Genomic DNA, 25,230 nt, shown 5'->3' with positions numbered 1-25,230 from the left:
CTACGCTTCAATAAAAAAATGAATGAAAAAGATGAATAGCTGGATAGCTGGGTGATATAGCAAATACAGCAAAATTGTTAATTGTAAGATCTAGGTGATGGTGTTCACTGTACATTTATTTTAACTATTCAGTATGTTCAAAAATTTTTACAAGGTGTTGGGAGAAAAATGAATTCTTTCAGCATTTATTAAAGTTTTATTATGTTTATCAAAATATTATTATAAATTATATTAAAGTAACCTAGGCATCAGGGATACAGTGATGACCAGGAGACATGGCCCCTGTTGGTACAGCACTCCTTGAGAGAGACAGATACATTAGCAAATGAGGATCATACAGTTAGTGCAGTGTTCTGTGAATATCAAGAGGAACCCATTGCATCTTGCCACAGGTATGTGTGCAGTGCTGGTGGTCAGGGAGATCTTGGAAGAGAAGCCAGCAGAACTCAGCCTTGAATGGCAATGGAATAGAAATTAGTTCAGGTTGTGGAAAAGGAAGGAATCCCATGAACAAATACTGTGCAGTGTTTGTGTGAGCGGGAGATGGGCTGGGGATGGTCAGCACTGGAGAGCTTGTGTTCAAGCTGAGCAACTGTCAGAATGGCTGAAGGGAAGAAGGGAAGCAACAGGGTCAGACTTGCTTTCGCTAGATCTCTAGGATGGCTGACTGGAAGGCTTCCCAGAGATGCCTGAGCTGACCTGAGCTGTGCAGGTGTTCCCACCAGGAGAGGCACACGTTGTAGGAGGGCTATAGGAGAGGAGCATTAGGATGTAAAGTCAGAGAATTGAAGATGGGAAAAATGAAGGCTAGGTAAGCACACTGCTTACTGTTGGAGGGACTGTGGAGGAGGGGTGATCGTTCAGCCTTGAGCACGTGGACTCTGCGGTGTGGGTGGGACACCCAAGTGGAGCTACCCCGTTGGCAGTCAGAACTCAGGAGAGAGGTGGATACACTGAATCAAAATAATGAAGTTTGAATCTGCCATTGAGATTAACAAGGAAGAGGACGGAGAGTGATGACTGAAAGGGATGGGGGTTCCAGTACCTGGAACAATGCCTGGCACCCAGGACGTGGTGATGAACGTGGACCAGGAATTATGGGGCAAATGTTAAAGGATGTGCTGAGAAGGGGAAGCTAGTATAGGTGTGAGGACTAATTAGCTAGGGTGGAGAAGATTAGAGGTCATGTGAGGGAAGGGCTTCAGGAAAGGGAAGATGAGGATTAAAATCTGTTCTTTAACAGTTAGGAAGTCACTGGTGGCCAGAGTCATTCAGTCGTCTGACTCTTTGTGACCCCATTGACTATACAGTCCATGGAATTCTCCAGACCAGAATACTGGAGTGGGTAGCCTTTACCTTCTCCAGAGGATCTTCCCAACCCAGGGATTGAACCCAGGTCTCCCACATTGCAGGGAAATTCTTTCCCAGCTGAGCCACCAGGGAAGCCCTGGTGGTCAAGGGATACCTGTAATTTCCAACTCTTAGATGCGGGTGAGGGTGGTGCAAGAGAGCACACGGTGAGGAGTGGAAGCAGCAAGACATTTGGAGAAATGTGATACGATCCTCCCACTGGAGCCGCGTGGTCTGGGTCAAGGGTGACCAGAAGGCTGTAACTTTTCATCCCACCTATTTCTTCAAGAAAGATGTATAGGGACATCATACCCATTTACTGCTGTGATTTATTATAAAATTAAATCATAATTCATAAATAACTATAAAGAGCAAATTCTCCTTCAATTATGGCTTGGATTCTTGTAGAGAAAAAAACAAATTGTGGTTGAGTGATATCAACCCAGCACTCAAGAATATTTTAAAATTAATTCATACATTTACTTAGTGCCTCTTATGTTTTTAGTCATTAGGTTAAACTGAGCAGAAGTTACCCACAGAGAGAAGCTGAAATTAGGGGAGAGGAATGCCAACAAAGGTCCGTCTAGTTAAGGCTATGGTTTTTCCAGTAGTTATGCATGGATGTGAGAGTTGGACTCTAAAGAAAGCTGAGCGCCAAAGAATTGATGCTTTTCAACTGTGGTGTTGGAGAATACTCTTGAGAGTCCCTTGGACTGCAAGGAGATCCAACCAGTCCATCCTAAAGGATGGAATCAGTCCTGAATACTCATTGGAAGGACTGTCGAAGCTGAAACTCCAACACTTCGGTCTGATGCGAAGAACTGACTCATTTGAAAAGACCCTGATTCTGGGAAAGATTGAAGGTGGGAGGAAAAGGGGATGACAGACGATAAGAAGGTTGGATGGCATCACTGACTCAATGGATATGAGTTTGACTAGGCTTCGGGAGTTGGTGATGAACAGGGAGGCCTGGCATGCTGGGGTTCATGGGGTCGCAAAGAGTCGGACACAACTGAGCGACTGAACTGAACTGAACTGAATGGCTGGGCAATGAGGTGCCGGGCAGGGCAAACAAGGCCCAGGAATGAACGGACTGGTCCTGAGCGTGAACCGACGCATACTGTGATCAGGACGGTGCTGAGGAAAACGTGTGCACGTGGGGCCCGAGTAGATAGATGGAGACCATTTTTGGTGGCCTTGGTGTTCTGGAAGTAGACATGGTCTTGTGCTGAAAAGTAAGTTGAGGAGGGGCAGGTAATGGCTTGGCAGCTTCAGTGAAGGGAGAAAGGGCTGGAGTAGTCACTGAGGAGCGATAAAGTAAAATAGTTGTTTGCCTACACAGCAGGCCTCCCCGTTAAACTTCAAGTTCCCAGAGGGCAATGCGGTTCTATTCTTACCCCTTGGGCACTTTACTCAACAGTTGAAGACCCATAGGCATTTTGAAAGCTCCATTCACGTTATGGTACATTCATTTTGAGAAATATATTATCCCTTTACATTTTTTTTTACAAAGCTGGGCAAAAGTGAACTTTCAAGCCATTTAAGAATTTTTATAAATGTATGCAATTAACTTTTTTCCCACACAGCACGTAGTAGCTCTAACTTAAAAATACGAATTCTCAAGAAAAATGTGAAATTACTTTCCTTAGGATATAATTACGAAGTCAGGAGACCCTATCCAGTCAGTTCACCAAGATGTACCAAGAGCATCCTTGTCAAAGTTCTGATAGTTCAAGTTCTATCCTCCAATGATAGGGCAGGATTCCCCTCACAGCTGGTTTCCCATTGGCTCTGAGATGTGGGCGGGGCCACCTATTCCTGCTACTGCCACTAGCTCCACCCCACCTCATGCAAATGAAGACCAAGATCTAGGAAACCCACGTGATTGGTCACGTGAAGGACGACGCACGGGCTCCGCCCCCTCTAGTGACGCCATCACCTCAAACTCTCACGAGAGTTTGTAGATATGGTGAGAGGCTAGCAGGCCAGTTCACTGTAGCAAGAGTGGGGTCAGGGGAGGGGGCTTCAACACAAAACCCCATTCCCACTGCTGAGCCTCCAGTTCAGCTTAAGGCAGGGGCCCAAAGGGGCCTTTGGGACAGTGCCCAGTGGGGGGTCCCATGCATGCTCTTCTCCCATTGGTTGACTGCATCGGCATGCAAATGAGGGTTCGCGTCACTTCCGGAGGCCAATCGAGCGCCATTTTCTCTTTCTGGCCGAGCTGGGAGGAGGGGACGGGGTCGCGCGGGGTGGCGCGCGCCGAGCGGGGGTCCCGCCGCGCGGGGCGGAGGCGGGCGGGCGCGGGGCCCCAGCGGGCGCGGCGAGACGTGCGAGGGACGCGGCGGCGCTGCGGGCGCCCAGCGGTAGGTAACCCCGGCCCGGCCCGCGGCGACGCCCCTGGCCCGGCCTGCGAAGTCCCGGCGGCGGCCCCGCCCCACCCCGCCCACACCCGGCGGCCGGTGGCCGCCTCTCGAATCCCGCGACGTTCTGCCAGCCCGGGGCTCGCGGCCCGAAGGGTGCCCGTCGTCCCTCCGCGTCACGTGGGGCCGGGGTCGAGGGGGGCGGGGATGGGGCCCGGGAGGCGGGGCGGGGGACGGCATCTGGGCGAGGGGAACGCGGGGACAGGGCGGCGGCCGTGGAGGGCCGGGGAAGGGGGCGGGCTGGGAGCCGGAGGGCCGCCCGGAGCGAGCGCGGACGCGGGCCGGGCAGAAGCGCGCTCAGCTGCCTGCGTTGTGGCGGGTTTTTTCTTGAGCGCACAGCTGAGAGGAGCCCCAATTCCTTCACCCTGGAGTTCTCAGTGTGAATACTGATGATGTGCAGATGTTGACATTACAGTTGAACTTTTCACATAGCGCCGCTCACCGCGCTTACGTAGAGCGCGCAGAATTTCTCCTGACTCTTGGCTTGGGAACGTCGAAAATAGTAGCCGCTAGTTCTAACTGAACAGTTGCTAAATAATTAAATGTTAAAAGTATTTTCTTTGAATTTGAATGAGAGGCTTGCCGGAATGCTCTTAAAACTGTTTATAATTGAATGGAATGGGTAATGGCAGCCTCTTGAGACCTGGAGGACTCTTGTGTGTGGTGATTTATGATGCAGATGGGCAAGTGCTTGAGGGCGCCGGCGAGCCCCTCAGGGCTCAGCACGCACGTGGGACCGGGAGTCGGGAGGAGCGCTCTGGGGGAGAGGACCACGTAAAAAGTGCGAGTTGAGGAAAGCGCTGTTGGGCTTTGGTTGGAAGTCAAGTAATGTATGTGTAACTTGTTTAGACATACATGTTTACAAATACGTGTAACTTGTTACTGAGTAGGTAGCCATGTTATGAACGAACTTTAATATTCTCGTTGTAATTGGGAGTTTGTTGGAGTGGTCTTTAGACATGGAAGTGACCGATCTGTGTGTCGTAAGGGTACTGGTGCTAGTCTGGAGGGGGACTGGAGTTGGGAGGAGACAGGCTCACTCGTCTGACTGAGCAGTGGTAAGGATGTGAGAGCTGGTTTTAGGGTTAGGAGATGAAGATTGGTGTCGGGAGAGGATGGGGAAGGAAATGGCAACTTACTCCGTATTGCCTGAAGAATTCCATGGACAGAGAAGCGTGGTGGGCTGTAGTCCATGGGGTCGCAAAAAGTCAGACACGACTGAGCAGCTCACACACACACACACACACAAAATTCTTGTAACCACTCTACCTTCCTCTCCAGTAGTGAGTGAGTGAAAGTCGTGTCCGACTCTGTGACGCCGTGGACTGTAGCCCGCCAGGCTCCTCTGTCCATGGAATACTCCAGGCAAGAATGCTGGAGTGGGTAGCCATTCCCTTCTCCAGGGGATCTTCCTGACCCGAGGATGGAACCCAGATTCTTTACCATGTGTGCTACCAGGGAAGATACCTATCTATATGAAGATATCTGGGACACCTTTTTAATTTGATCCAAGTTTGCAATATGTTTCTGGTGAATTTATGGTTGTAGTCACTTTGAGTGATCACACCCCAGTATTCTGCTGTGGCTGCCACTCTGGTTATCACAGACCTGTTGGCAGTGTGTTACAAGGAGGACACTGAATCATGAGGACTTGCTGAAGGTGCCTGTCAGAGAAGGAATCTTCCTGTATTTGAACCCAGACCTTTGATTCTTGCTTTCATGTATTGTATAAATATCATGTGTTTTAAAAGTTACTTAAAAAGAAACAACAAAACCCTGTATTCGAGTAGTTTTAGCATTTCGCTTATATTTTTTGGAGCTTGTTCAGTCATTAAGTCATGTCTGACTGCCAACACCACCTCCCCTCCCCCCACCAGGACTACAGGATTCCAGTCTCCTCTGTCCTCCAATATCTCCCATAGATTGCTCAGATTCAGTCCATTGAGTCAGTGGTGCTATCTATAACCATCTCATTCTCTGCCACCCTCTTCTTTTGGATTCAGTCTTTCTGTGGCATCAGCGTTTTTTCCAGCGAGGCCACATCAGGTGGCTAAAGTATTGGAGCTTCAGCATCAGTCCTTCTGGTGCATATTCAGGGTTGATTTCCTTTAGGATGGACTGGTTTGATCTCTCAGTCCAAGGGACTCTAAAGAGTCTTCTCCAGCACCACAATTCAAAAGCATCAATTCTTAGGTGCTCAGCTTTCTTTATGGTCCAGCTCTCACATGTGTACATGACTAGTGGAAAAATAATAGCTTTGACTATACAGACCTTTGTCGGCAAAGCGATGTCTTTACTTTTTAATACTGTCTAGTTTTGTCATAGCTTTCTTTCCAAGGAGCAAGCGTCTTTTAATTTCATGGCGGCAGTCACTGTCAGCAGTGATTGTGGAGCTGAAGAAAATAATATCTGTGACTGCTTCCACAGAATGCCATGATCCTATTTTTTTGGATGTTGCATTTTAAGTTTTTGGAGTTAGATAATAGCAAACTCACAGTCTTATGTTCTAAGTGCTTTTATTGTGTTAAGTGAATTTTCTTCCTCAAAACTACTGAGTCGGTTGTGCAGTCCCTGTTTTACAGAAGAAACAGTCCCTGGGATTAAGTAACTTGCTAAAGATCACACAACTAGTAGTAAACTGTGGAGTTTACTTCAACTCAGGCAGTGTAGCTCCAGAGTCTTGCTTGTGAGATCATTGTTCTGGATTGTTTTGCAAGTGAAATCGTTTCAGAACTTAGATTTCACAGGAACTTACAAGAAAGTTCTATGACTTAAAAAATTACTGTTTATTACCAGAATGACTTTTTTTTACAGTTTATTTTTTGATAATGGGATATTCTTAAATGATTGTGATACTAAAAAGCAACAAAAACCCTTTAAGTGCCTCTTTGGAAAATAATAGCTTCTTTTGCTGCTGCTGCTGAGTCGCTTCAGTCGTGTCTGGCTCTGTGCGACCCCATAGACGGCAGCCCACCAGGCTCCCCCGTTCCTGGGATGCTCCAGGCAAGAGTAGTGGAGTGGGGTGCCATTGCTTTCTCCGATTTTCTTTTGCACTTTAATGCGATTTTTGGTAAATTCATGTCTACCACGTGCTGCGAAATTAAAGGTAATTTACTGTGGGACTTTCCTGATTTGGAGCAGGTAAGAGTCTGCCTGCCAGTGCAGGAGCACAGGTTCGATCCCTGATCCAGGAAGATTCCAGAAGCTGCTGTGTGGCTAATATGCCCACGAGCCACAACTGCTGAACCTGCATGGTGCAGCTGTTGAGCCTGCATGCGGCAACTACTGAAGCCTGTGGGTTTAGAGCCCGTGCTCTGCAACAAGAGAAGCCCCACTCCTTGCAACTAGAGAAAGCATGTGTGCAGCAGCAAGCACCGAGCACAGCTGAAAATAATAGTAAAATACAAAAGAAAAGAATAATTTACTGTGAACTGAACCTGGTAGGTAGTACAGCTGCATTAGCCTGCTGTTTCCTAATGGTGAAAATACAGATTTAATTGAGTTCTAAGAATATATAGAGAATAGCATCAGTAAAGGATCTATAGATACATGGAAGCATTAAGCAGCTTCTTTTCCAGTTAATTAATCCACTCGGCCTTTTGTGTAGAATCTTGCATCTCTTAGAGAATGGATAAATTATGGTAAAAGTCAGCTTTTTTACCCCAAAGTCGTTGGCAACAGTAGACCAAGGATCCTGACAGAACTTCTGTGATTTACGTGTCTTTTATTTTATTATGTTTACTTGGTTTCCCTAAAACAGTAAATGCTATAAACAGGAAACTTTGTTTAAAAATTAAGAATGGACCTGGGTACTTGTTTTGAGGGAGGGAACCACAGCAACAGTGGTGAGGGGATGGGAGCGTGTACAGTTGAGAATGAAAAGCTCCTATTCTGCAGGTTCACGAAGACTTTGGCCCTTCTCCCAAGCCTTGAGCAAGTACCTGCAGAGCCCTTTAAAACTTGCCTGGTCACTGGAAGCCTCTTCAGCGCCTTCTTCCTGAGAGATGGCCTGTCAGGAGCAGCTGGGGAACCATCCTGTGAAATGTGGCCAGTCCCTGTACTGCTGTTTCTCAACTGTGATAAGATCAGCACTTCCTGTGTGAGGCCAGATTTCTTTGCAAGCAATACATTTAGCTTCTTTGTTGTAGATATAGGTGGATGATGGTCTTCACCTTGGTCAGTCCTATTTATCAGCCAGCTTTTGGTAAAGAAGTGCTCCGGGAACTCTTAAGGAGGACAGACCAGCACATCTGGTGGAGTGAGTGGAAAAGGTGAAGGGAAGTTTCTGTTGAGGCAGCTCTGGCCAGAGAAGCCAGTCTGGGCTTGAAAGTGACGCTGTGCTTAATTTTTAAGAATGCTCCCACAAGGTTCTTGACAACTTGCCTTTTAAATTATGCTTTTGAAGCCTAGAACTCAGTTCAGTGCATTTTATTGTTAATAATTTTATTATTTTAAAACTTTACTTGCTGTGATTTTTGTATCTTCTGGTTCTAAAATGCTAAGTGATCCTTCAAACTCGCTTTCTACTGAACCTGAAGTATAACTTTTACATAGGTAACTGGTCTGAAAAATGTACCCATTCCAAATTGGCTTCTCGATACTTCACATTTTCTTATTATCCAGTAGGAAAAGTTCTTCCCACTGTTAGCTCTAATGCCCCTTTCATGTCTCGTTTTATTCCGGTCCATGTTTTCAGGTTTACTTACCTTTTGCCAAATACATTCAGATATTCCTTTGCTGCTGCTGCTGCTAAGTCGCTTCAGTCGTGTCCAACTCTGTGGGACCGCATAGACAGCAGCCCACCAGGCTCCCCTGTCCCTGGGATTCTCTAGGCAAGAATACTGGAGTGGGTTGCCATTTCTTGCTCCAGTGCATGAAAGTGAAAAGTGAAAGTGAAGTCACTCAGTCGTGTCTGACTCTTAGCGACCCCATGGACTGCAGCCTACCAGGATCCTCCTCAGTGATTTTTTTTGATGCTTATCTATTTACTTAGAATGTCTTGGACTCCAACTCACCAATCCTCCATAATAGCCTGTCCATTTTGAACCTCTGTGATAGGCCCAGATGTGCAGAGAAACATGATTCCTGCCCTGAAGATGTTTAGTTCAAAAGGGAAAATAGGTATATAAGGAAATAATTACAATGTAGTGAGGTGAGTGCAATGAAATAAGTATAAACTGGCCATTCTGGGAGTTCTTAGAAGGGGTTCCAAGCTTATCCTTGAGGGAGGAGGAGTTGTAAAAGGGTTTAGAAGTGGAATTTCCAGCCAGAGAAATTGTTTAAAAATCTTGGGAGACACTGCCAGTCGGTGTGTAAACATGGAGAAAGTAATGTTTTTCTACTTACCCTCACTACCAGTCAGTTCATTTCAGTTCAGTTCAGTCGCTCAGTCATGTCTGACACTTTGTGACCCCATGGACTGTAGCACATCAAGCTTCTCTGTCCATCACCAACTCCTGGAGCTTGCTCCAGTTCATGTCCATCAAGTCAGTGATGCCACTACCAGTGGATATTATCAATCTTTAAGTTATTGTTTTGATCATTTGAAAATTGGCATTATTTTACCTGACATTTCTTTAACTCAAATTTAACTGATTTTGTTCGTAGCTTTTATAGTTTGTGCATTAAAACCTTTTTTGAAATAGTTTCAGATTTATAGAAAGTTGCTGGTGTAGTACAGAGAACTTCCCCTGAATCACTGGAAACTTAAGTTGCCAGAAAAGACACGAAATGACTCCAATATTGTCCATTTCCTACAATAAGGACATTCTACATACCCAGCACACAACCATCAAAATCAGAAAATCAGTGCATTGTTACCATCTGATCCTCAGCCCACATTGAAGTTTTGCCAGCCAGAAACATCATTTATAGTAAAGAATCTAGTTAGAATTACACATTGTATTTAATTTTCTTTAGTCTCTCACACTCTGAAACAGTTCCTTAGTTTTCCCTTGCATGTTCTTTTTCTAAGTATTGTTCACTTACTAAGTAGTGTCCAACTCTTTGCGACCTCATGGTGTGCAGCACACCAGGCTTCCCTGTCCTACACTATGTGCCAGAGTTTGCTCAAACTCATGTCCAGTGAGTCAGTGATGCCATCCAACCATCTCAGCCTCTGTCGTCCCTTTCTCCTCCTGCCTTCAGTCTTTCCCAGCATCAGGGTCTTTTCCAGTGAGTCAGCTCTTCACATCAGGTGGCCAAAGCATTGGAGTTTCAGCTTCAACATCAGTCCTTCCAATTCATTGTTGATTTCCTTTTAAGATTGACTGGTTTGATCTCTTTGCTGTCCAAGGGACTCCCAACAGTCTTTTCCTATAGTTCAAAAGCATCAATTCTTCGGTGCTGAGCTGTTTTTATGGTCCACCTCTCACATCCATACACGACTACTGGAAAAACCATAGCTTTGACTATGGACCTTTGTCGGCAAGTGATGTCTCTGCTTTTCAATGTGCTGTCTAGGTTTGTCATAGCTTTCCTTCTAAGGAGCAAGTGTCTTAATTTTGTGGCTGCAGTCACTGTCCATGGTGATTTTGGAGCCCAGGAAAATAAAATCTGCTGCTATTTCCACTTTTCCCCCATCTATTTACCATGAAGTGATGGGACCAGATGCCATGGTCTTAGTTTTTTGAACATTGAGTTTTAAGCCAGCTTTTTCACTCCTCCGCTTTCACTCTCAACAGGGGGCTCTTTAGCTGCTCTTCCCTTTCTGTCATTAGAATGGTATCATCTGCACATCTGAAGTTGTGATATTTCTCCCAGCAATCTGGATTCCGGCTTGTGAGTCATCCAGCCTGGCATTTCCCATGATGTACTCTGTTCGTTGGAAGGATTGCTGCTGAAAGTTGAAGCTCCAGTACTTTGGCCTCCTCATTTGAAGAGCCGACTCATTGGAAACAACCCTGATGCTGGGTTATTTGAGATTGAGGTCAAGAGGAGAAGGGGATGACAGAGAATGAGATGGTTGGATGGCATCACTGATTTAATGGACATGAGTTTGAATAAACTCTGTGAGATAGTGAAGGACAGGGAAGCCTGGTGTGCTGCAGACCATGGGGTCGCAAAGAGTCAGACATGACTTAGGGACTGAACAACAACAACCCTGCATATAAGTTATATAAGCAGGGTGACGATACACAGTCTTGCACTCCTTTCCCAAGAACCAGTACATTTTTCCATGTCCAGTTCTGACTGTTGCTTCTTGTCCTGCATATAGACTTCTCAGCAGACAGGTAAAGTAGTCTGGTGTTCCCATCTCTTTAAGAAGTATAATTAGTTGATTTTTAGTAAATTTATAGAATTGTGCAACTAACAACACAATCTAGTATTAGAATATTTCCAGCATGTTCCCCCAAAACCTATCCATGTGCAGTTACCCACAGCTGACCACTAATCTACCTTCTATCTCTAGATTTCTCTTGGACGTTTCATATATATGGACTCAGACAATATGAGGACTTTGCATCTGTGTTCTTTCACTTAGCATCATGTTTTTGAGATACTGATGTTCATGCTGTTGTGTGCATCAGTGCCTAGTTATATTTATTGTCGTAGTGTCTTGTGGTATGAGTATGTCCTGTTTTGCTCATCTGTTCACCATTTGATGGACCCTTGGATTTTTTCCACAGTTTGGCTATTATGAATGGTGCTCTTGTATCATCTGGATACTTCTGAAGTTTACAGGGAATTTTGTCTCTTAATTGGATGTCTTCCAGACTTCTGTGAATTACTCTTTTCCCCTTGGTTATTAATGAGTATTTTGTGGGGAGATGCTTGGAAATGATATAAAACACCCTGTTGTTGACTAAACTTTAAATTTAATTATTTTTGTTATCATGAACTTGAGTTTATGTTCTAGTGGGTTATATTTTGATAACTGTTTCTGAATACCAAGCCACCCTAAAACTTCATGGAGTGAAATATTTTATATAAAGATTCAGTAATTCTTCAGGTGGGAGCAGGGGGAGATGGCTCGTTTATGTTCCACAATGTCTGGGGCCTCACCTGAGAAAACTCAAAGACTCGGGGTGAGTGGACAGCTGCAGGCTGTAACAGCATCTTCACTCTCATGTCCAGTGGTTGATGTGGAACCTTTCCATGTGGGCTAGTTGAGCTTCTTGCAATAAGGAGTCTAGAGTCCAAGAGTAATGGTACCCAAAAGGCAAGGAAAGTGTGTGGCGTTTTGTGGTCTAGCCTGGGCATTCACATGGCCATGCTTTATTGGTCGAGGGAGCTGCCGAGTTCTGCCCAGGTTCAAGGAATGGGAGTGTAGATGCCCCTGCTGCTTAGGAGGAATGTCATGGACATTTTCTGAGGAAAGCATGTAGATGGGAGATACGGTGACATTATCTTTGGAAACTTCAGGGCTGCAGGTTATAATCTGTTACCGTCATTTATTTGGTACCCACATTGTCCCGTATTTTTGGCTTGTGGAAACTTCTTCAAGCTGACTTCTTTTGAGTACTTTTGACATGTCTCCCCATTTTCTGAGCAACTCCTTTATTTTCTGGCAGAAGACATTCTAGGATCATTTTGTCTCTTCTGTGCTCCAGCCCAGAAATCAGCCATTTTTCCAAGGAGCCCTGCTTCCTTTTAAGGGAAAGTGATATTTAGAAAGGAAGATTTGAGCCCAAGGCGTGGTCTGCTACTGGTGTGTAACTACTTCCAGGCTCTTGCAGTGGCCTGAGCTGTTCAATATACGCATACACATTAACAAATATATATTTTTAGAATCTGTATTTATTACAGATAATAAGGTCACAGCTGCACCTTTTATCCTGGTCAGCTACCACAGGATTTACTTTAATTTTTATGCCTTTTCAGATATTTTAAAAGCAGAGTTGGTGGTGGTTTAGTTACTGAGACGTGTCCAACTCTTGCAACCCTATGGATTATAGCCCACCAGGCTCCTCTGTCCATGGGGTTCTCCAGGCAAGAATACTGGAGTGAGGTGCCATTTCCTTCTCCAGGGGATCTCCCCAACTCAGGAATCAGACCTGGGTTTCCTGCATTGTAGGCAAGTTCTTTACCAACTAATCTCCTAGAAAAGCCCAAAAGCAGCATTACTGAGATGTAATTTACGTTCCGTACAGTTCATCTGCTTAAAGTGTACAGTCAGTAGTTTTTATTTAGTACATTCACAGAGTTGTGCATAACATCACCACAGTCGATTTTAGAATATTGTCACTGTTCCAGAAAGAAACCTTGTCCACATCACCTTCCATTCTCCTCAGCCCTAAGCAACCAATGTTCTCCTTTTTGTCTCTGTAAATTTTTTCTATTCTGGACATTTCCTGTCAATTGAATCATATAATATGTGGTCCTTTGTGTCTGATGCCTTTCACTTAGAATAATATTTCCCAAGGGTTATCAGTGTAACATGCATCAGCACTTCACTTTTTATGGCCAAATAATATTCCATTCTTCGGATCCACCACGTTTTATTTATCTATCAGTTGATGGACATTTGCGCTTTTTTAGTTTTTGACTGTTATGAGCAATAGTGCTGTGAACATTCTTGTGCAGTGTTTTGTTTGGATGCAGGTTTTTTATTTCTCTCAGGTGGTATTGCTGGTTCATATGGTACTTACATGTTTAATCCTTTGAGGACCTGCTGGACTTTGCCAAACCAGCTGCACCACTTTTCTGCCGTTATTGCCAGCAGTGCACGGGGGATCCGCTTTCTTCACATCCATGCCAGCACTGTTACTGCTCCTTTTAAGATTGACAGCCATTCTAGTTGGTGTGACGAGTTATCTCAGGATGGTTTCTATTTGCTTTTCCCATAGCTAATGTTGTTTAGCATATTCTTAAGTGGTTAATGGCCATTTGTATATGGTCTTTGTAGAAATATCCAGATCCTTTTCCTGTTTTTAAGTTGGCATATTTGTCCTTTAATTATTGTCACAGAGTTTTTTTTATATATTCTGGATATAAGTTCCTTATCAGAAATAAGATTTACAAGTGTTTTCTCCCATGTTGTGGATTTTCTTTTCATTTTTTTGATGGTTTTCTTTGAAGCATATACGTTTTTCATTTTGATGAAGTCCAACTTGGCTACTTTTTCTGTTGTTCCTAGTGCTTTACGATATCATATCTGAGAACGTGTTGCCAAATCCAGTGTCATGAAAATTTATGCCTGTGTTATCTTCTGAGACTTTTAAAGTTTTCACTTATGCATGGATGTATAGGACTCATTTCAAATTAATTTTTGTGTATACTAATAGGAAAGGATCCAACTTATTCTTTGATTGTAGAAATCTAATTGTCCCAGAATAATTTGTTGAAAATTACTCTGCTTTCTTTACCTACCCTGTTAAAAATTTTATGCACATACATGTGTGTGTGTGTGGGTATATGGATGCATGCTAAGTTGCTTCAGTTGTGTCCGGCTCTTTTCGACCCTATGGACTATAGCCCACCAGGCTTCTCTGTCCATGGGATTTTCCAGACGAGAATACTGGAGTGGGCTGCCATGCCCTCCTTCTGGGGGTCTTCCTGACCCAGGGAATGAACCCACGTCTCATGTCTCCAGCACTGGCAGGCGGATTCTTTACCACTAGTGCCGTGTGGGTGGGTGTGGGGGTGTGTGGGTGTGTGTGTGTGTGTATACACTTATTATAATTTTGTTTTCTTTTCTTTAAAGGAAAATTTCAAAAATGTTTCAAATTCCTGTGGAGAATCTTGACAACATCAGGAAGGTACGGAAAAAGGTGAAAAGCATTCTTGTGGACATTGGGCTTGACAGCTGCAAGGAGCTGCTGAAGGTAAGAGGACACGAGTAATGGATGAAGAGAAGACGGTAACCGTGGAGGCCCTGGGCTGAGGGGGACTCTTTGAATGGGACCCTGAACGGGACTTTGAAAAGGTCAGACGCCTCAAGGTGGAAAGTGCTACCTCTTAAAATGAGGCCCAGGAACAGCATTCCTTCTTATTTATGTCTTTATGGTTTAAAGTGACTGCTTTAGGCTCCAGTTTTTAGTTACTTTTAGGAGGGAGTTTATAGTCATTCAGTTCAGTCGCTCAGTTGTGTCCGACTCTTTGCGACCCCATGAACCGCAGCACGCCAGGCCTTCCTGTCCATTACCAACTACTGGAGTCCACCCAAACCCATGTCCATTGAGTCGATGATGCCATCCAACCATCTCATCCTCTGTTGTCCCCTTCTCCTCCTGCCCTCAATCTTTCCTAGCATCAGGGTCTTTTCAAATGAGTCAGCTCTTTGTATCAGGTGGGCAAAGTATTGGAGTTTCAGCTTCAGCATCAGTCCCTCCAATGAACACCCAGGACTGATCTCCTTTAGGGATGGGCTAGTTGGATCTCCTTGCAGTCCAAGGGACTCTCAAAGAGTCTTCTCCAACACTACAGTTCAAAAGCATCAATTCTTTGGTGCTCAGCTTTCTTCACAGTTCAACTCTCACATCCATACATGACCACTGGAAAAACCATAGCCTTGACTAGATGGACTTTTATTGACAAAGTAATGTCTGCTTTTTAATATGCTGTCTAGGCTGGTCATAACTTTTCTTTCCAGGAGTAAGCGTCTTTTAATTTCATGGCTGCAGTCACCATCTGCAGTGATTTTGGAGCCCAGGAAAATAAAGTCAGCCCCTATTTCCCCATCTATTTGCCATGAAGTGTTGGGACTGGATGCCATGATCTTTGTTTTCTGAATGTTGAGCTTTAAGCCAACTTTTTCACTTTCCTCTTTCACTTTCATCAAGAGGCTCTTTAGTTCTTCACTTTCTGCCATAAGGGTGGTGTCATCTGCATATCTGAGGTTATTGATATTTCTCCCGGCTATCTTGATTCCAGCTTGTGCTTCTTTCAGCCCAGCGTTTCTCATGATGTACTCTGCATAGAAGTTAAATAAGCAGGGTGACAATATGCAGCCATTAGTTGCAGCATATATTTGTTTTTGATCTTTGAGGGGAATATATTGAATTACTTAAATTTAACAGAAAAAGACTGAATCAGTTTTTCAGTATTAGAGTAATCCCAAATGGGGATGCATACTTACATGGTAGGGTGGTTTGTTTTCTTTTGTCTTTTTTGATTTGTGAATTTAATACATGCAGTCTTACAAAAGTTTAAAAATTAAAGTCACAGTCACATTCTTTATGATGAATTCTGTTCTCATATAATTTTATAACTTGAGAATATATGGCCGGCATAAATAAATAAAAATTGTTAAATAAAGTTTGCCATGTAGCTTTATCGGAGAAGGCAGTGGCACCCCACTCCAGTACTCTTGGCCTGGAAAATCCCATGGACGGAGGAGCCTGGTAGGCTGCAGTACATGGGGTCGCTAGGAGTTGGACATGACTGAGCGACTTCACTTTCACTTTTCACTTTCATGCATTGGAGAAGGAAATGGCAACCCACTCCAGTGTTCTTGCCTGGAGAATCTCAGGGGTGGGGGAGCCTGGTGGGCTGCCGTCTATGGGGTCGCACAGAGTCGGACGCGACTGAAGTGACTTAGCAGCAGCAGCATGTAGCTTTATAGCCAGTCTGTGCATGTTTAATTCATACCTATTGAAAATAGGGACTGCGTCTGCTTTGAATTTTTCAGAGTTGAGAATAATTTGATTCAAGATATTGGCCCAGGAAGAGTTCAGTTTCTTAATTTTTAAATCTCAGACTTTGAACCAGATTGATTTTATTTATAAAAAGGGGCTGAAAAACTAATAATTACCAGGATTCTCATTAATGGTCAGAATTGATTTTTGCTCTAAAGTAAACTTTCTGAAGAAAACACCTCAAGTAGTTCGCTTGTCAAACGTTGCTGCCCCAGAAAAATCTCCCCCTAAAATTCTGCTCTTTCCACTGCATTATCTTACCTGCTCTGTTTTTCTCCAAACCTCTCGTAATACCTGATGCCGTGTGTTTGTCTGTGTCCCTCAGGTCAGGTGTTGCCTTTGGTTGTCATCTCTCTTTAGTCTCCTTTAATGGGAATTCACTTTTGAAATGGAATTCTGTTACAAACTTAGTGTTTTTTTTTTTAGATAAAATGTCAGTAGCAACTAAAATTTTTCATCATGGAGTCCTTTGATTTTGACATTGCATAAAACTGGACATTGCTCACTAACTTGCTTCCTTAGTCAGTCTAAGATTGTTTACTCATCTCAGTTTGTTCAAGACTTAACTTTTTCTTTCCAAGACTATGCTGACACAGATCTATGTATATTTCACAAAAGTAAGACATTTGAATGGCATACCAGCATTTTTAGTTAATTAACTATTGGGTTAAATTTTACTAATTCTTTTGGGGGGAAATTTTGTTTTTATTAATTTGTAGTTGGTCTTATATTCTGCAGACTTTCTGAAAACTCAAGCAATATAAAAGTTCATTATAGAAAAACTAGAAGATATACATAGAAACATAGAGAAAAAAATAACTTGCTTGTACGCTGTTACCCTAGAATTTCCATGGTAAACATTGTTATATTAATACCTTTTCAGATTTTTAGAGACAGGACATGCTCTAACCATGTGCTAGCTTTGCGTTTTCTTTTCACTGAATCCCACATTAAGAACTTTTTAATGTCAAATGTACTTACTCTTAATCCATTGTAATACTTAGAGTTCTTGGTTAAAAGTGATGAAAACCAGCACTGACCAAATGAAACAGGAGGGCATTTGTCTGACACCTGTCAGGGTGCTTTCTGTTTCCTTATCCAGCATTTCAGCCTTCATAGTGAGAATTCACTCTGCCTTCTTGGAGTTCTAAAGTGTATATGACTCCATTCATCCTAAGAGTTAGGACCTCAAATCATAGGCTGTATAGTTCTTGTCAGAAACCTGGCTGAAGAAAGTAAACCTGAGGGAAAACAGGCTCTTCCATGAACCTTATCTCCTTTTCTAAAAGTAGACCTAAACCCTGCAACTCCTTAGAGTATCTTGAAGAGTTTCTTAAAAAGTTAACAACATTTGATCAGTTATATTAAAGGCTAGCTATTTTGAAGGGCCTTGTGCAAAATGAAAATGTGGGGCCATGAGCAGGCCCCACAAGTGTGCTGTCCCAGGCAGATGATGGCTCCCATGTGATTTCAGCTTCTGAGCCAGGATGCTTCTGGTACTTGTATTCAGAGTGGGCCCTAGGCGCCAAGTTATCTGCCAAACGCCGTGGTGCTGCCAGCCCAGGGTGAGGCTGGTAACCACCTTGCCTCCTCCTCTCCCCAAGTCTGAACCTGGCCCTCAGCAGGGCGACTGTGGAATGTGGACCTCCTGACAGCTCAGCTGGCGCCCCCGGTGGTGGGCGAGAGCCTCAGAGCGGTTGTGGGGGAGGGGGGTGTGGAGGGTATGGGGGCCGAGAGCAGGGACAGGCTCTGTCCCAGAAACAGCGGCGCTGAGGCCGTGTGTGAACTGAAGCTTCAAGCCCCTGGCATGTGCTTCATCGTCCTGTCAGACTTCACGTCATAAAACAAATTCAGAGTTAAAATTATCAACACTTAAAGAATGGTGATGGCAGGGACTCAGCCTGCACTGACCTCTCTGAGCCCAGGACCCTGTGCACCTGCATAGGCTGCAGTGGCTCTTTGACTTTTCCAGTTCTTTGTTTTTTTAATTTAATAATTTAATGTATTTAGCCTCGTATGTTACAAATATTATTTCAGTGTATAATCAGTATAAGGTAAGTAATGAACTATTTTAATCTCTTTTTCCCCTTAAATCTTCTAAGTGTACTTATAAAGGTAAGATATAACATGAAATTGCCATTGCTGTGTGACTCGTGGGATCATATTTCTCTGACCAGGGACTGAACCCTGGCTGTAGTGTTGAAATCTCCGAGTCCTAATCGCTGGATCACCAGGGAATTGCCCATTTAGCCATCTTTAAGTGTAAAATTCAGTACCATTAATTACATTCACACTGTTTTGCACCTAGATTCCATCATCTAGTTGTTATCATCTCAAACAGAAACTCTAAGTATTAAGTAATAGTTCCCCATGCTCCCACCTCAGCCCCTGATAACCTGTAATCTACTATATGTCTCCATAGATTTGTCTATTAAAGATATTTCATGTGAGTGGAGCATGCAATATTGGATCTTTTGTGACTCACTTGTTTTACTTAATGTTTTTGAGGTTCATGTTGTGGCATGTGTCAAAATGTTAGTCCTTTTTATGGCTAAGTAACAGTCCGTTATATAACCACATATTGCATTTTATCAGTTTATCTGTTGATAGACACCTGGGTTGATTTTGTCTTTTGGCTATTGTGAATAACGCTGTAGTGCACTTTGGCTCACGTGTCTGTTTGAGGCCCTATTTTCATTTTTTTGCTGGATCATGTAATAATTGTTTAGCTTTTATGAGGACCCACCTAACTTTCCAAAGTGGCTGTACCCTTTTCAGTTCCCACCAGCCACGCATGAGGGTTCCAGTTTAGCCACAGCCTTGCTGTTTGTTCTTTTTCTCTCGTCCTCTTTCTTTCCCTCCCTCGCTCGCCACTGTGGGCACTAATGATGTTGAGCATTTTTTCATGTCCTTATTGGCCATTTGTGTATCTTTGGAGATTTGCTTTCAAGTCTTGTTCATTTTTAAATCAGATTGTTTGTCCTTTTGTTGTTGAGGTGTAGTTTTTTATATATTCTAGATATTAAACCCTTATTAGGTATGATTTGTAGATGTTTTCTCCCATTCTCTTTTTACTTTCTTGATAATATCTTTTGATGCACAAAAGTTTTATGTTTCGATGGAGTCCTGTTTGTGTGTTTGCAGTGCTTTCTATGTTGTATCTGAGAAGCCATTGCCAGATTCAAGTTAAGATTTTCTGTTTTCTTCTAAGAGTATGATGGTTGTAGTTCTTTTTGTTTAGGTTGTTGATCTGTATTAATGTTGTATGTGGTGTGATGCAAGGGTCCACCTTTGTTCTTTTGTACGTGGAAATCCAGTTGTTCCGGAGCCACTGATTTCACTAATTTTCCCCCATTGAGTGGAATTGGTAGCTTTGTAGAAAATGATTTGGCTGTAGCTACATGGATTTATTTCTGAACTCTCAGTTCTCTTTCATTAATCTGTATGTTTGTCCTTATACTAGTATTACAGTGTTTTGATTACCATAGTTTTGTGTTAAGTTTTGAAGTTGGAAAGAGTGAATTGTTCAACTTTTTTGTTTTTTCTTTCCCTCAATATTGTTTAGGCTGTTAGGGGCCCCTTTCAATTCCATATGAACTTAAGGATTGGAGTTTCTATTTCTGACAGACTATCGGAATTTTGATTGGGATTATATTGTAGATCACGCTGGATAGTATTGACATCTTGGCAGTATTCCTACCCATGAATAAAGGATGTGTTTCTATTTATTTAGGTCTTTAATGTCTTTCAATAATGTTTTGTAGTTTTCAGTCTACAAGACTTTCACCTCTTTGGTTATATTTATACCTAGGCATTTTATTATTTTAGATGGTATTGTAAATGAAATTGCTATCTTAATTTCCTTTCCAGATTTATCATTACAGGTGTATAGAAAAACAACTAACTTATGTATGTTCATTTTGTACCTGGCATTTTTACAGAATTTATTATTACCTCTGGTAGCTTATTTTGGATTCTTTTTTTTGGCGGTGCTGGGTCTTCACTGTTGCACACAGATTTTCTCTAGTTTCAGAGAGTGGGGACTACTCTCTAGTTTTGGTACGCAGGCTTCTCATTGTGGTGCCTTGTCTTGTTGCAGAGCGCGGGCTCCAGGTGCTGGGGCTGCAGTAGCTGCAGCACATGGCTCAGTATCTGCGGCTCCCGGGCTCTGGAGCACAGGCTCGGTAGTTGGGGCACACGGGCTTATTTGCTCCTCGGCATGTGGGGTCTTCCTGGATCAGGGATTGAACTCATATCTCTTACATTGGCAGGAAGATTCTTTACTACTCAGCCACAAGGGAAGCCCCACTTTGGATTCTTAATAGGATCGTATCACCTGTGAATAGAAAGTTATACTTCTTCCCTTTCATTGTGGATACCTTTTATTTGTTTTTCTTGTCTAAGAGCTCTGGCTAGGCTCCAGGACAGTACTGAGTAGCAGTGGTGAAAGCAGGCATCCTTGTCTTGTTCGCAGTGTTGGGGGAATGCTTTCGGTCTCACTGTCGAGTATCATGGTGTCCATCAGTGCCTTTTGTCATGCTGAGAAAGTTCTGTTCTACTTTTCTGAGTGTTTTCTTAATCATGAAAGGGTGTTGGATTTTGTCAGATGCTTTCTCTGCCGCTTGAGGTAGTTGTGTGGGGTTTTCTCCCCTTTGTTCTGTTATGTTTGGTATATTACACTGATGGATTTTCTTACGCTGCCTCTGCTGGCATTCCTGATATAAATCCCACTTGGTCATAGTGTATAATCTGTAATCACTGTAGGGTTTTGTTCATTAGTATCCGTTAAGGAGTTTTCATTTTTATTCATAAAGAATATTTGTAATTTTCTTTTCTTGTGATGTCTCTGTTTAGCTCTGTTATTAGGATAATGCTGGCCATGTAAAATGAATTAGGAAGTATTACCCCCTCTTCTGTTGTGGGGAGAAGAGTTTGAGAAGAACTGGTGTTAATTCTTCTTTAAATATTTGGTAGAATTAATCAATGAGGCCATCTGGCCCTGGACTTTTCTTTGTTTTGATATTTTTGATTATGCCTTTGATTTAATCTTTACTTGTTATAGGTCTGTTGAAATTTTCTATTTCTTGAATAAGTTTGGATAATTAGTGTGTTTTTAGGAGTTTGTTTCATTTAGTTTATCTATTTTGTTTGTAGACAGTTGTTGCTGGTATTTTCATCTAATCCTTTTATTTCTGTAAGGTCAGTTGTAAAACACCCACTTTCATTTCTGGTTTCACTTATTTTTATCTTCTCTCTTTTTTCTGTCAGTCTAGCTAAACATTTGTAAATTTTGTTGATCTTTTCAAAGAAACAACCTTTGGTTTCTTTGATTATCTCTTTTCGTATCTTTGTTCAGTTCTCAGGTTGCTTTAATTTTGGTGTGCAGCCAGCAAACTGTTCGGTTGTGAACACCAGGACGCTGAGACTCATGTCATGTGAGCTTCCCCAGAGTTACATTTTAATGCTGTAAAATAGTCACATCAATTATCTTCATTATTTTACTCACATTTCCTCACGTAAAACCTTAAAAAACTTCTCAGAACTTGTGCTAGGAGAGTATGTGGCATACCTTGAATGTGCTGGACCCACGACAGAGACCAGTCCCAGTCATACTGGTGCTTGGTCACCTTAGTGAGGCAGGGCCAGGCTTGGATCTCATTAATTAAAATGCAGAGGAGACTCGTACCGGTTGTTCAGTTTAAACACACACACACACACACACCTAATTGGTGGGACCAGGAAAGTGGAGGAGACATTAGATGTTCTTTCTGTGTATAATGTGTGTGCTGCTTAGGGTAGAGATTGCTAATATATGATGTGAACCCTTGAGGAGTCATGAAGTTATTTGGGAGTTATTACAGTTTTTCTGGTGGCTAAAAATTCATAGGTAAATCATTATCTGAGAGTTGAAAGCAATCTCTTCCATTAAATTACTGTTATATATCAAATGTTCATGGATACTGAGGTGATTAACAGTATCCAGATTTATTTAAAAGTAGTAATGTTCTGGACTTCTCTGGTGGTCCAGTGGTTGAGAATCCACCTGCCAGTGCAGGGGTCATGGGTTCAGTTCCTGGTCCAGGAGATTCCACATGGTGTGGGGCAGCTTGGCCTGTGCACCACAGCCATCGAGCCTGCGCTTCAGAGCTGGCGAGCTGCAAGGGCTGAGTGCACGAGCTGCAGCTGCTGAAGCCCACGGGCCCTGGAGCCCGTGCTCGGTATCCGGAGAGGCCAGCGCACCGCAGCTGGAGAGCAGGCTCTGCTCGGCACCGCTAGAGAAAGCCTGCGTGCAGCCACGAAGACCAGGTGCAGCCCAAATAAATGAATTTAAAAAATTAGAAACTGTTACTGTTCCTAGCAGCTTTTGTCATCCTGTGTTTTCGCAGTTAGGAACTGTCAGAGATACAAATACTGCCACATGGGGGCCAGAAATCTTAAAAGAAGTGGTAGGAAAAGGGGATTTAGAAATAGAAGGTCCCTTGGTTAAAGTATCTGTCAGATTTGTTGAGCGACATGAGCTAAAAGTGGTTAAGGTTGACCATTTGGTGGAAACTTGGATCCATGGTCATAGCTGGCTTTGTGACTTGTGGATTGTCACTTCGCAAGCCTTTGCTCCCTGCTTTTGGAAGCCCTGGGGCAGCCTGCCTTTGGCCTGGAAGTTTGGCTGCTCCTGCTCTTGCTACACTGCACCACACTGTGTTGCTTTCTGCTGCTCTACGCAGAGCTGCCATTTCTGAGGCAGCTCCCGCACTTAATTTCTGTGCATCAAGTATTAGATCAGGTCGGAACATTTAAACCAGTGTTTGCAAATTTGATGTTGTTGGATCTGAATTAGGGAGGCTTTAAAAAAAGGTGCACTAAACCCACTCCTGTGACAATCTTCTGAGATCATTATATGTATAAACAGATTTTTTAATGTTACACTATGTTCCTATATCTTAATCTACAAAAAATATTGAAATAGTTAATCTGTTTATTTCCTAATAATTGTGTTTTATTGTTCTTTAGTCACAAATTGAATCTGACTCTTTTCTGACCCCATGGACTATCGCCCACCAGGCTCCTTTGTCCATGATATTTCCCAGGCAAGAACACTGGAGTGGGTTGCCATTTCCTCCTCCAGGGGATATTCCCCACCCAAGGATTGAACCTGTGTCTCTTGCTTGGCAGGTGGATTCTTTACCACTGAGCCACCAGGGAAGCCCATACTAGCTCTTTTTTTCCTGCATCTGACAGTGGAAGCACTTCTTCCCTTAAACCCTTCTTATCTCCTGCGATAGAACATTACTGCTTACTTCTTCCTTTTCCAGTATTTTCTTACGAAGAATTGAAGCCTACAGAAGTACTGAAAGGATTGTACCATGAAAACCCATGTACCTCCCACCTAAATTCTATAAAATTAACGTGCATATGTATATACACCCATCTGTCAACCGTATTAAAAAAAAATTATGTTTGGCTACACTGGGTCTTAGTTGCAGCATGTGAGATCTTTAGTTTCAGCATGTGAGATCTAGTTCCCTGACCAGGAATTGAACCCAGGCCCCATGCACTGGGAGTGCAGAGTGTTAAGCATTGGACCACCAGGGAAGTCCTTCTGTCTTATACTTTGATGCATTTCTAAGTTTCAGGCATTGATAAATTTTCCCTTAAACTCTTTCAGCATAGGTGTATCATAACACAAGTTTAGTATTTCTTTACAGCTTTTAGTGGGAGGGGAATTTATATGTTTGTGAGATGCACCGTAGCTGTCTCCAGTTGATGGGTTTGGAAATGCCCTGACTCATGCAGTACAAGCACCTGTCAGGGCACAGGACCCGGTGTGGAAGTCAGACCCCACCCCGCCCCACTGGTTACCATCATGCTGAAAATTTTCGCTGTGGATGAGATTTGCCTGTCTGATGTGTTACATGAGTGAAATAATAGGTGCTCCTGGGGAAGATTCTTATGTGTTGTTTCTCTGTAGCTGGTCGTTTTTGTTGGCTGTGGAGGATCCCATTCTGTAAGTAGTTGTTGATCCTTCTCATGTGAACACCTAGGCTGTTTCTGGTTTGGGGTTATTATGAGTAAGGTTCTTATAAATATTCTTACAGCGCTTCCCTGGTGGCTCAGATGGTAAACAGTCTGCCTGCAATGCAGGTGACGTGGTTTTGATCCTAGGTCGGGAAGATCCCTGGAGAAGGGAATGGCTGCCCACCCCAGTATCGCCTGGAGAATACCATGGACAGAGGAGACTGGTGGGGTCGCCAAGAACTGGGCACAGCTAAGCAGCTAGCACTTTTTTTTTTTCCAAATATTCTTATAAAAGTGTGTTTTGGGGACAGCTATTTTGATATTTCTTGGATAAATACCTAGATTTGGTATTATCCAAAGTAGTTGTGTGATTTCACATTCCTTTCAGCAATGTGGGAGGGTTTCCTTTGCTTCACATCCTTACTAACTTTCGATAGTGTTGGTTTTCAAAAAATTTTTGAAATGAAACTTAAAATAGATGTAAGAATGTTCTTTATGTTACCATGCAGCATAGTTGTTAGCTACATATTTTTGGGAGATCCCCTTTTCAGGTTGAGAAATTTCCTTATTCTTACTTTGCTTAGAGCAGAAATTGACTGATGGTTGAATTTTGTCAGATGACTTTTCTATATTAATATAATTTTCTTTTTTTAGTCTAGTGAATTACATGGTTTTTATTTTTTAAGAAAAAAAATTGTTAAACCAACCTCTATCCCTGGGATAAATTCCACTTGGTCCTTTTTAGTATGTGGATTGATTTGCAAACATTTTGTTAAGGATTTTTCATCTATGTTCTTGAAGGGTACGGTCTGTAGTTTTCATTTTCTGTTACATCTTTGTCAAGTCTTGGCCAGCCTTGTGAAATGAAT

At 42.9% G+C, this 25,230-nt stretch overlaps 1 protein-coding gene across 1 annotated transcript in view; it reads left to right on the top strand.

Annotated features, from left to right (window-relative positions):
* Window positions 3,610-25,230, top strand: part of ADNP2 (ADNP homeobox 2) — a 34,166-nt gene continuing 12,545 nt past the window's right edge. Inside the window, exons 1-2 of the mRNA XM_018039711.1 lie at window positions 3,610-3,713; window positions 14,416-14,536. Coding sequence (XP_017895200.1) covers window positions 14,429-14,536 — 108 coding nt within the window. The 5' untranslated portion in view covers window positions 3,610-3,713; window positions 14,416-14,428. The remainder of the gene's footprint in view (window positions 3,714-14,415; window positions 14,537-25,230) is intronic.

This window comes from Capra hircus, chromosome 24, assembly GCF_001704415.2.
Source record: "Capra hircus breed San Clemente chromosome 24, ASM170441v1, whole genome shotgun sequence".
Taxonomy (NCBI): Eukaryota; Metazoa; Chordata; class Mammalia; order Artiodactyla; family Bovidae; genus Capra; species Capra hircus.
Note: the sequence above shows the minus strand (reverse complement) of the source record. Positions and strands in the feature narration are given on the sequence as shown.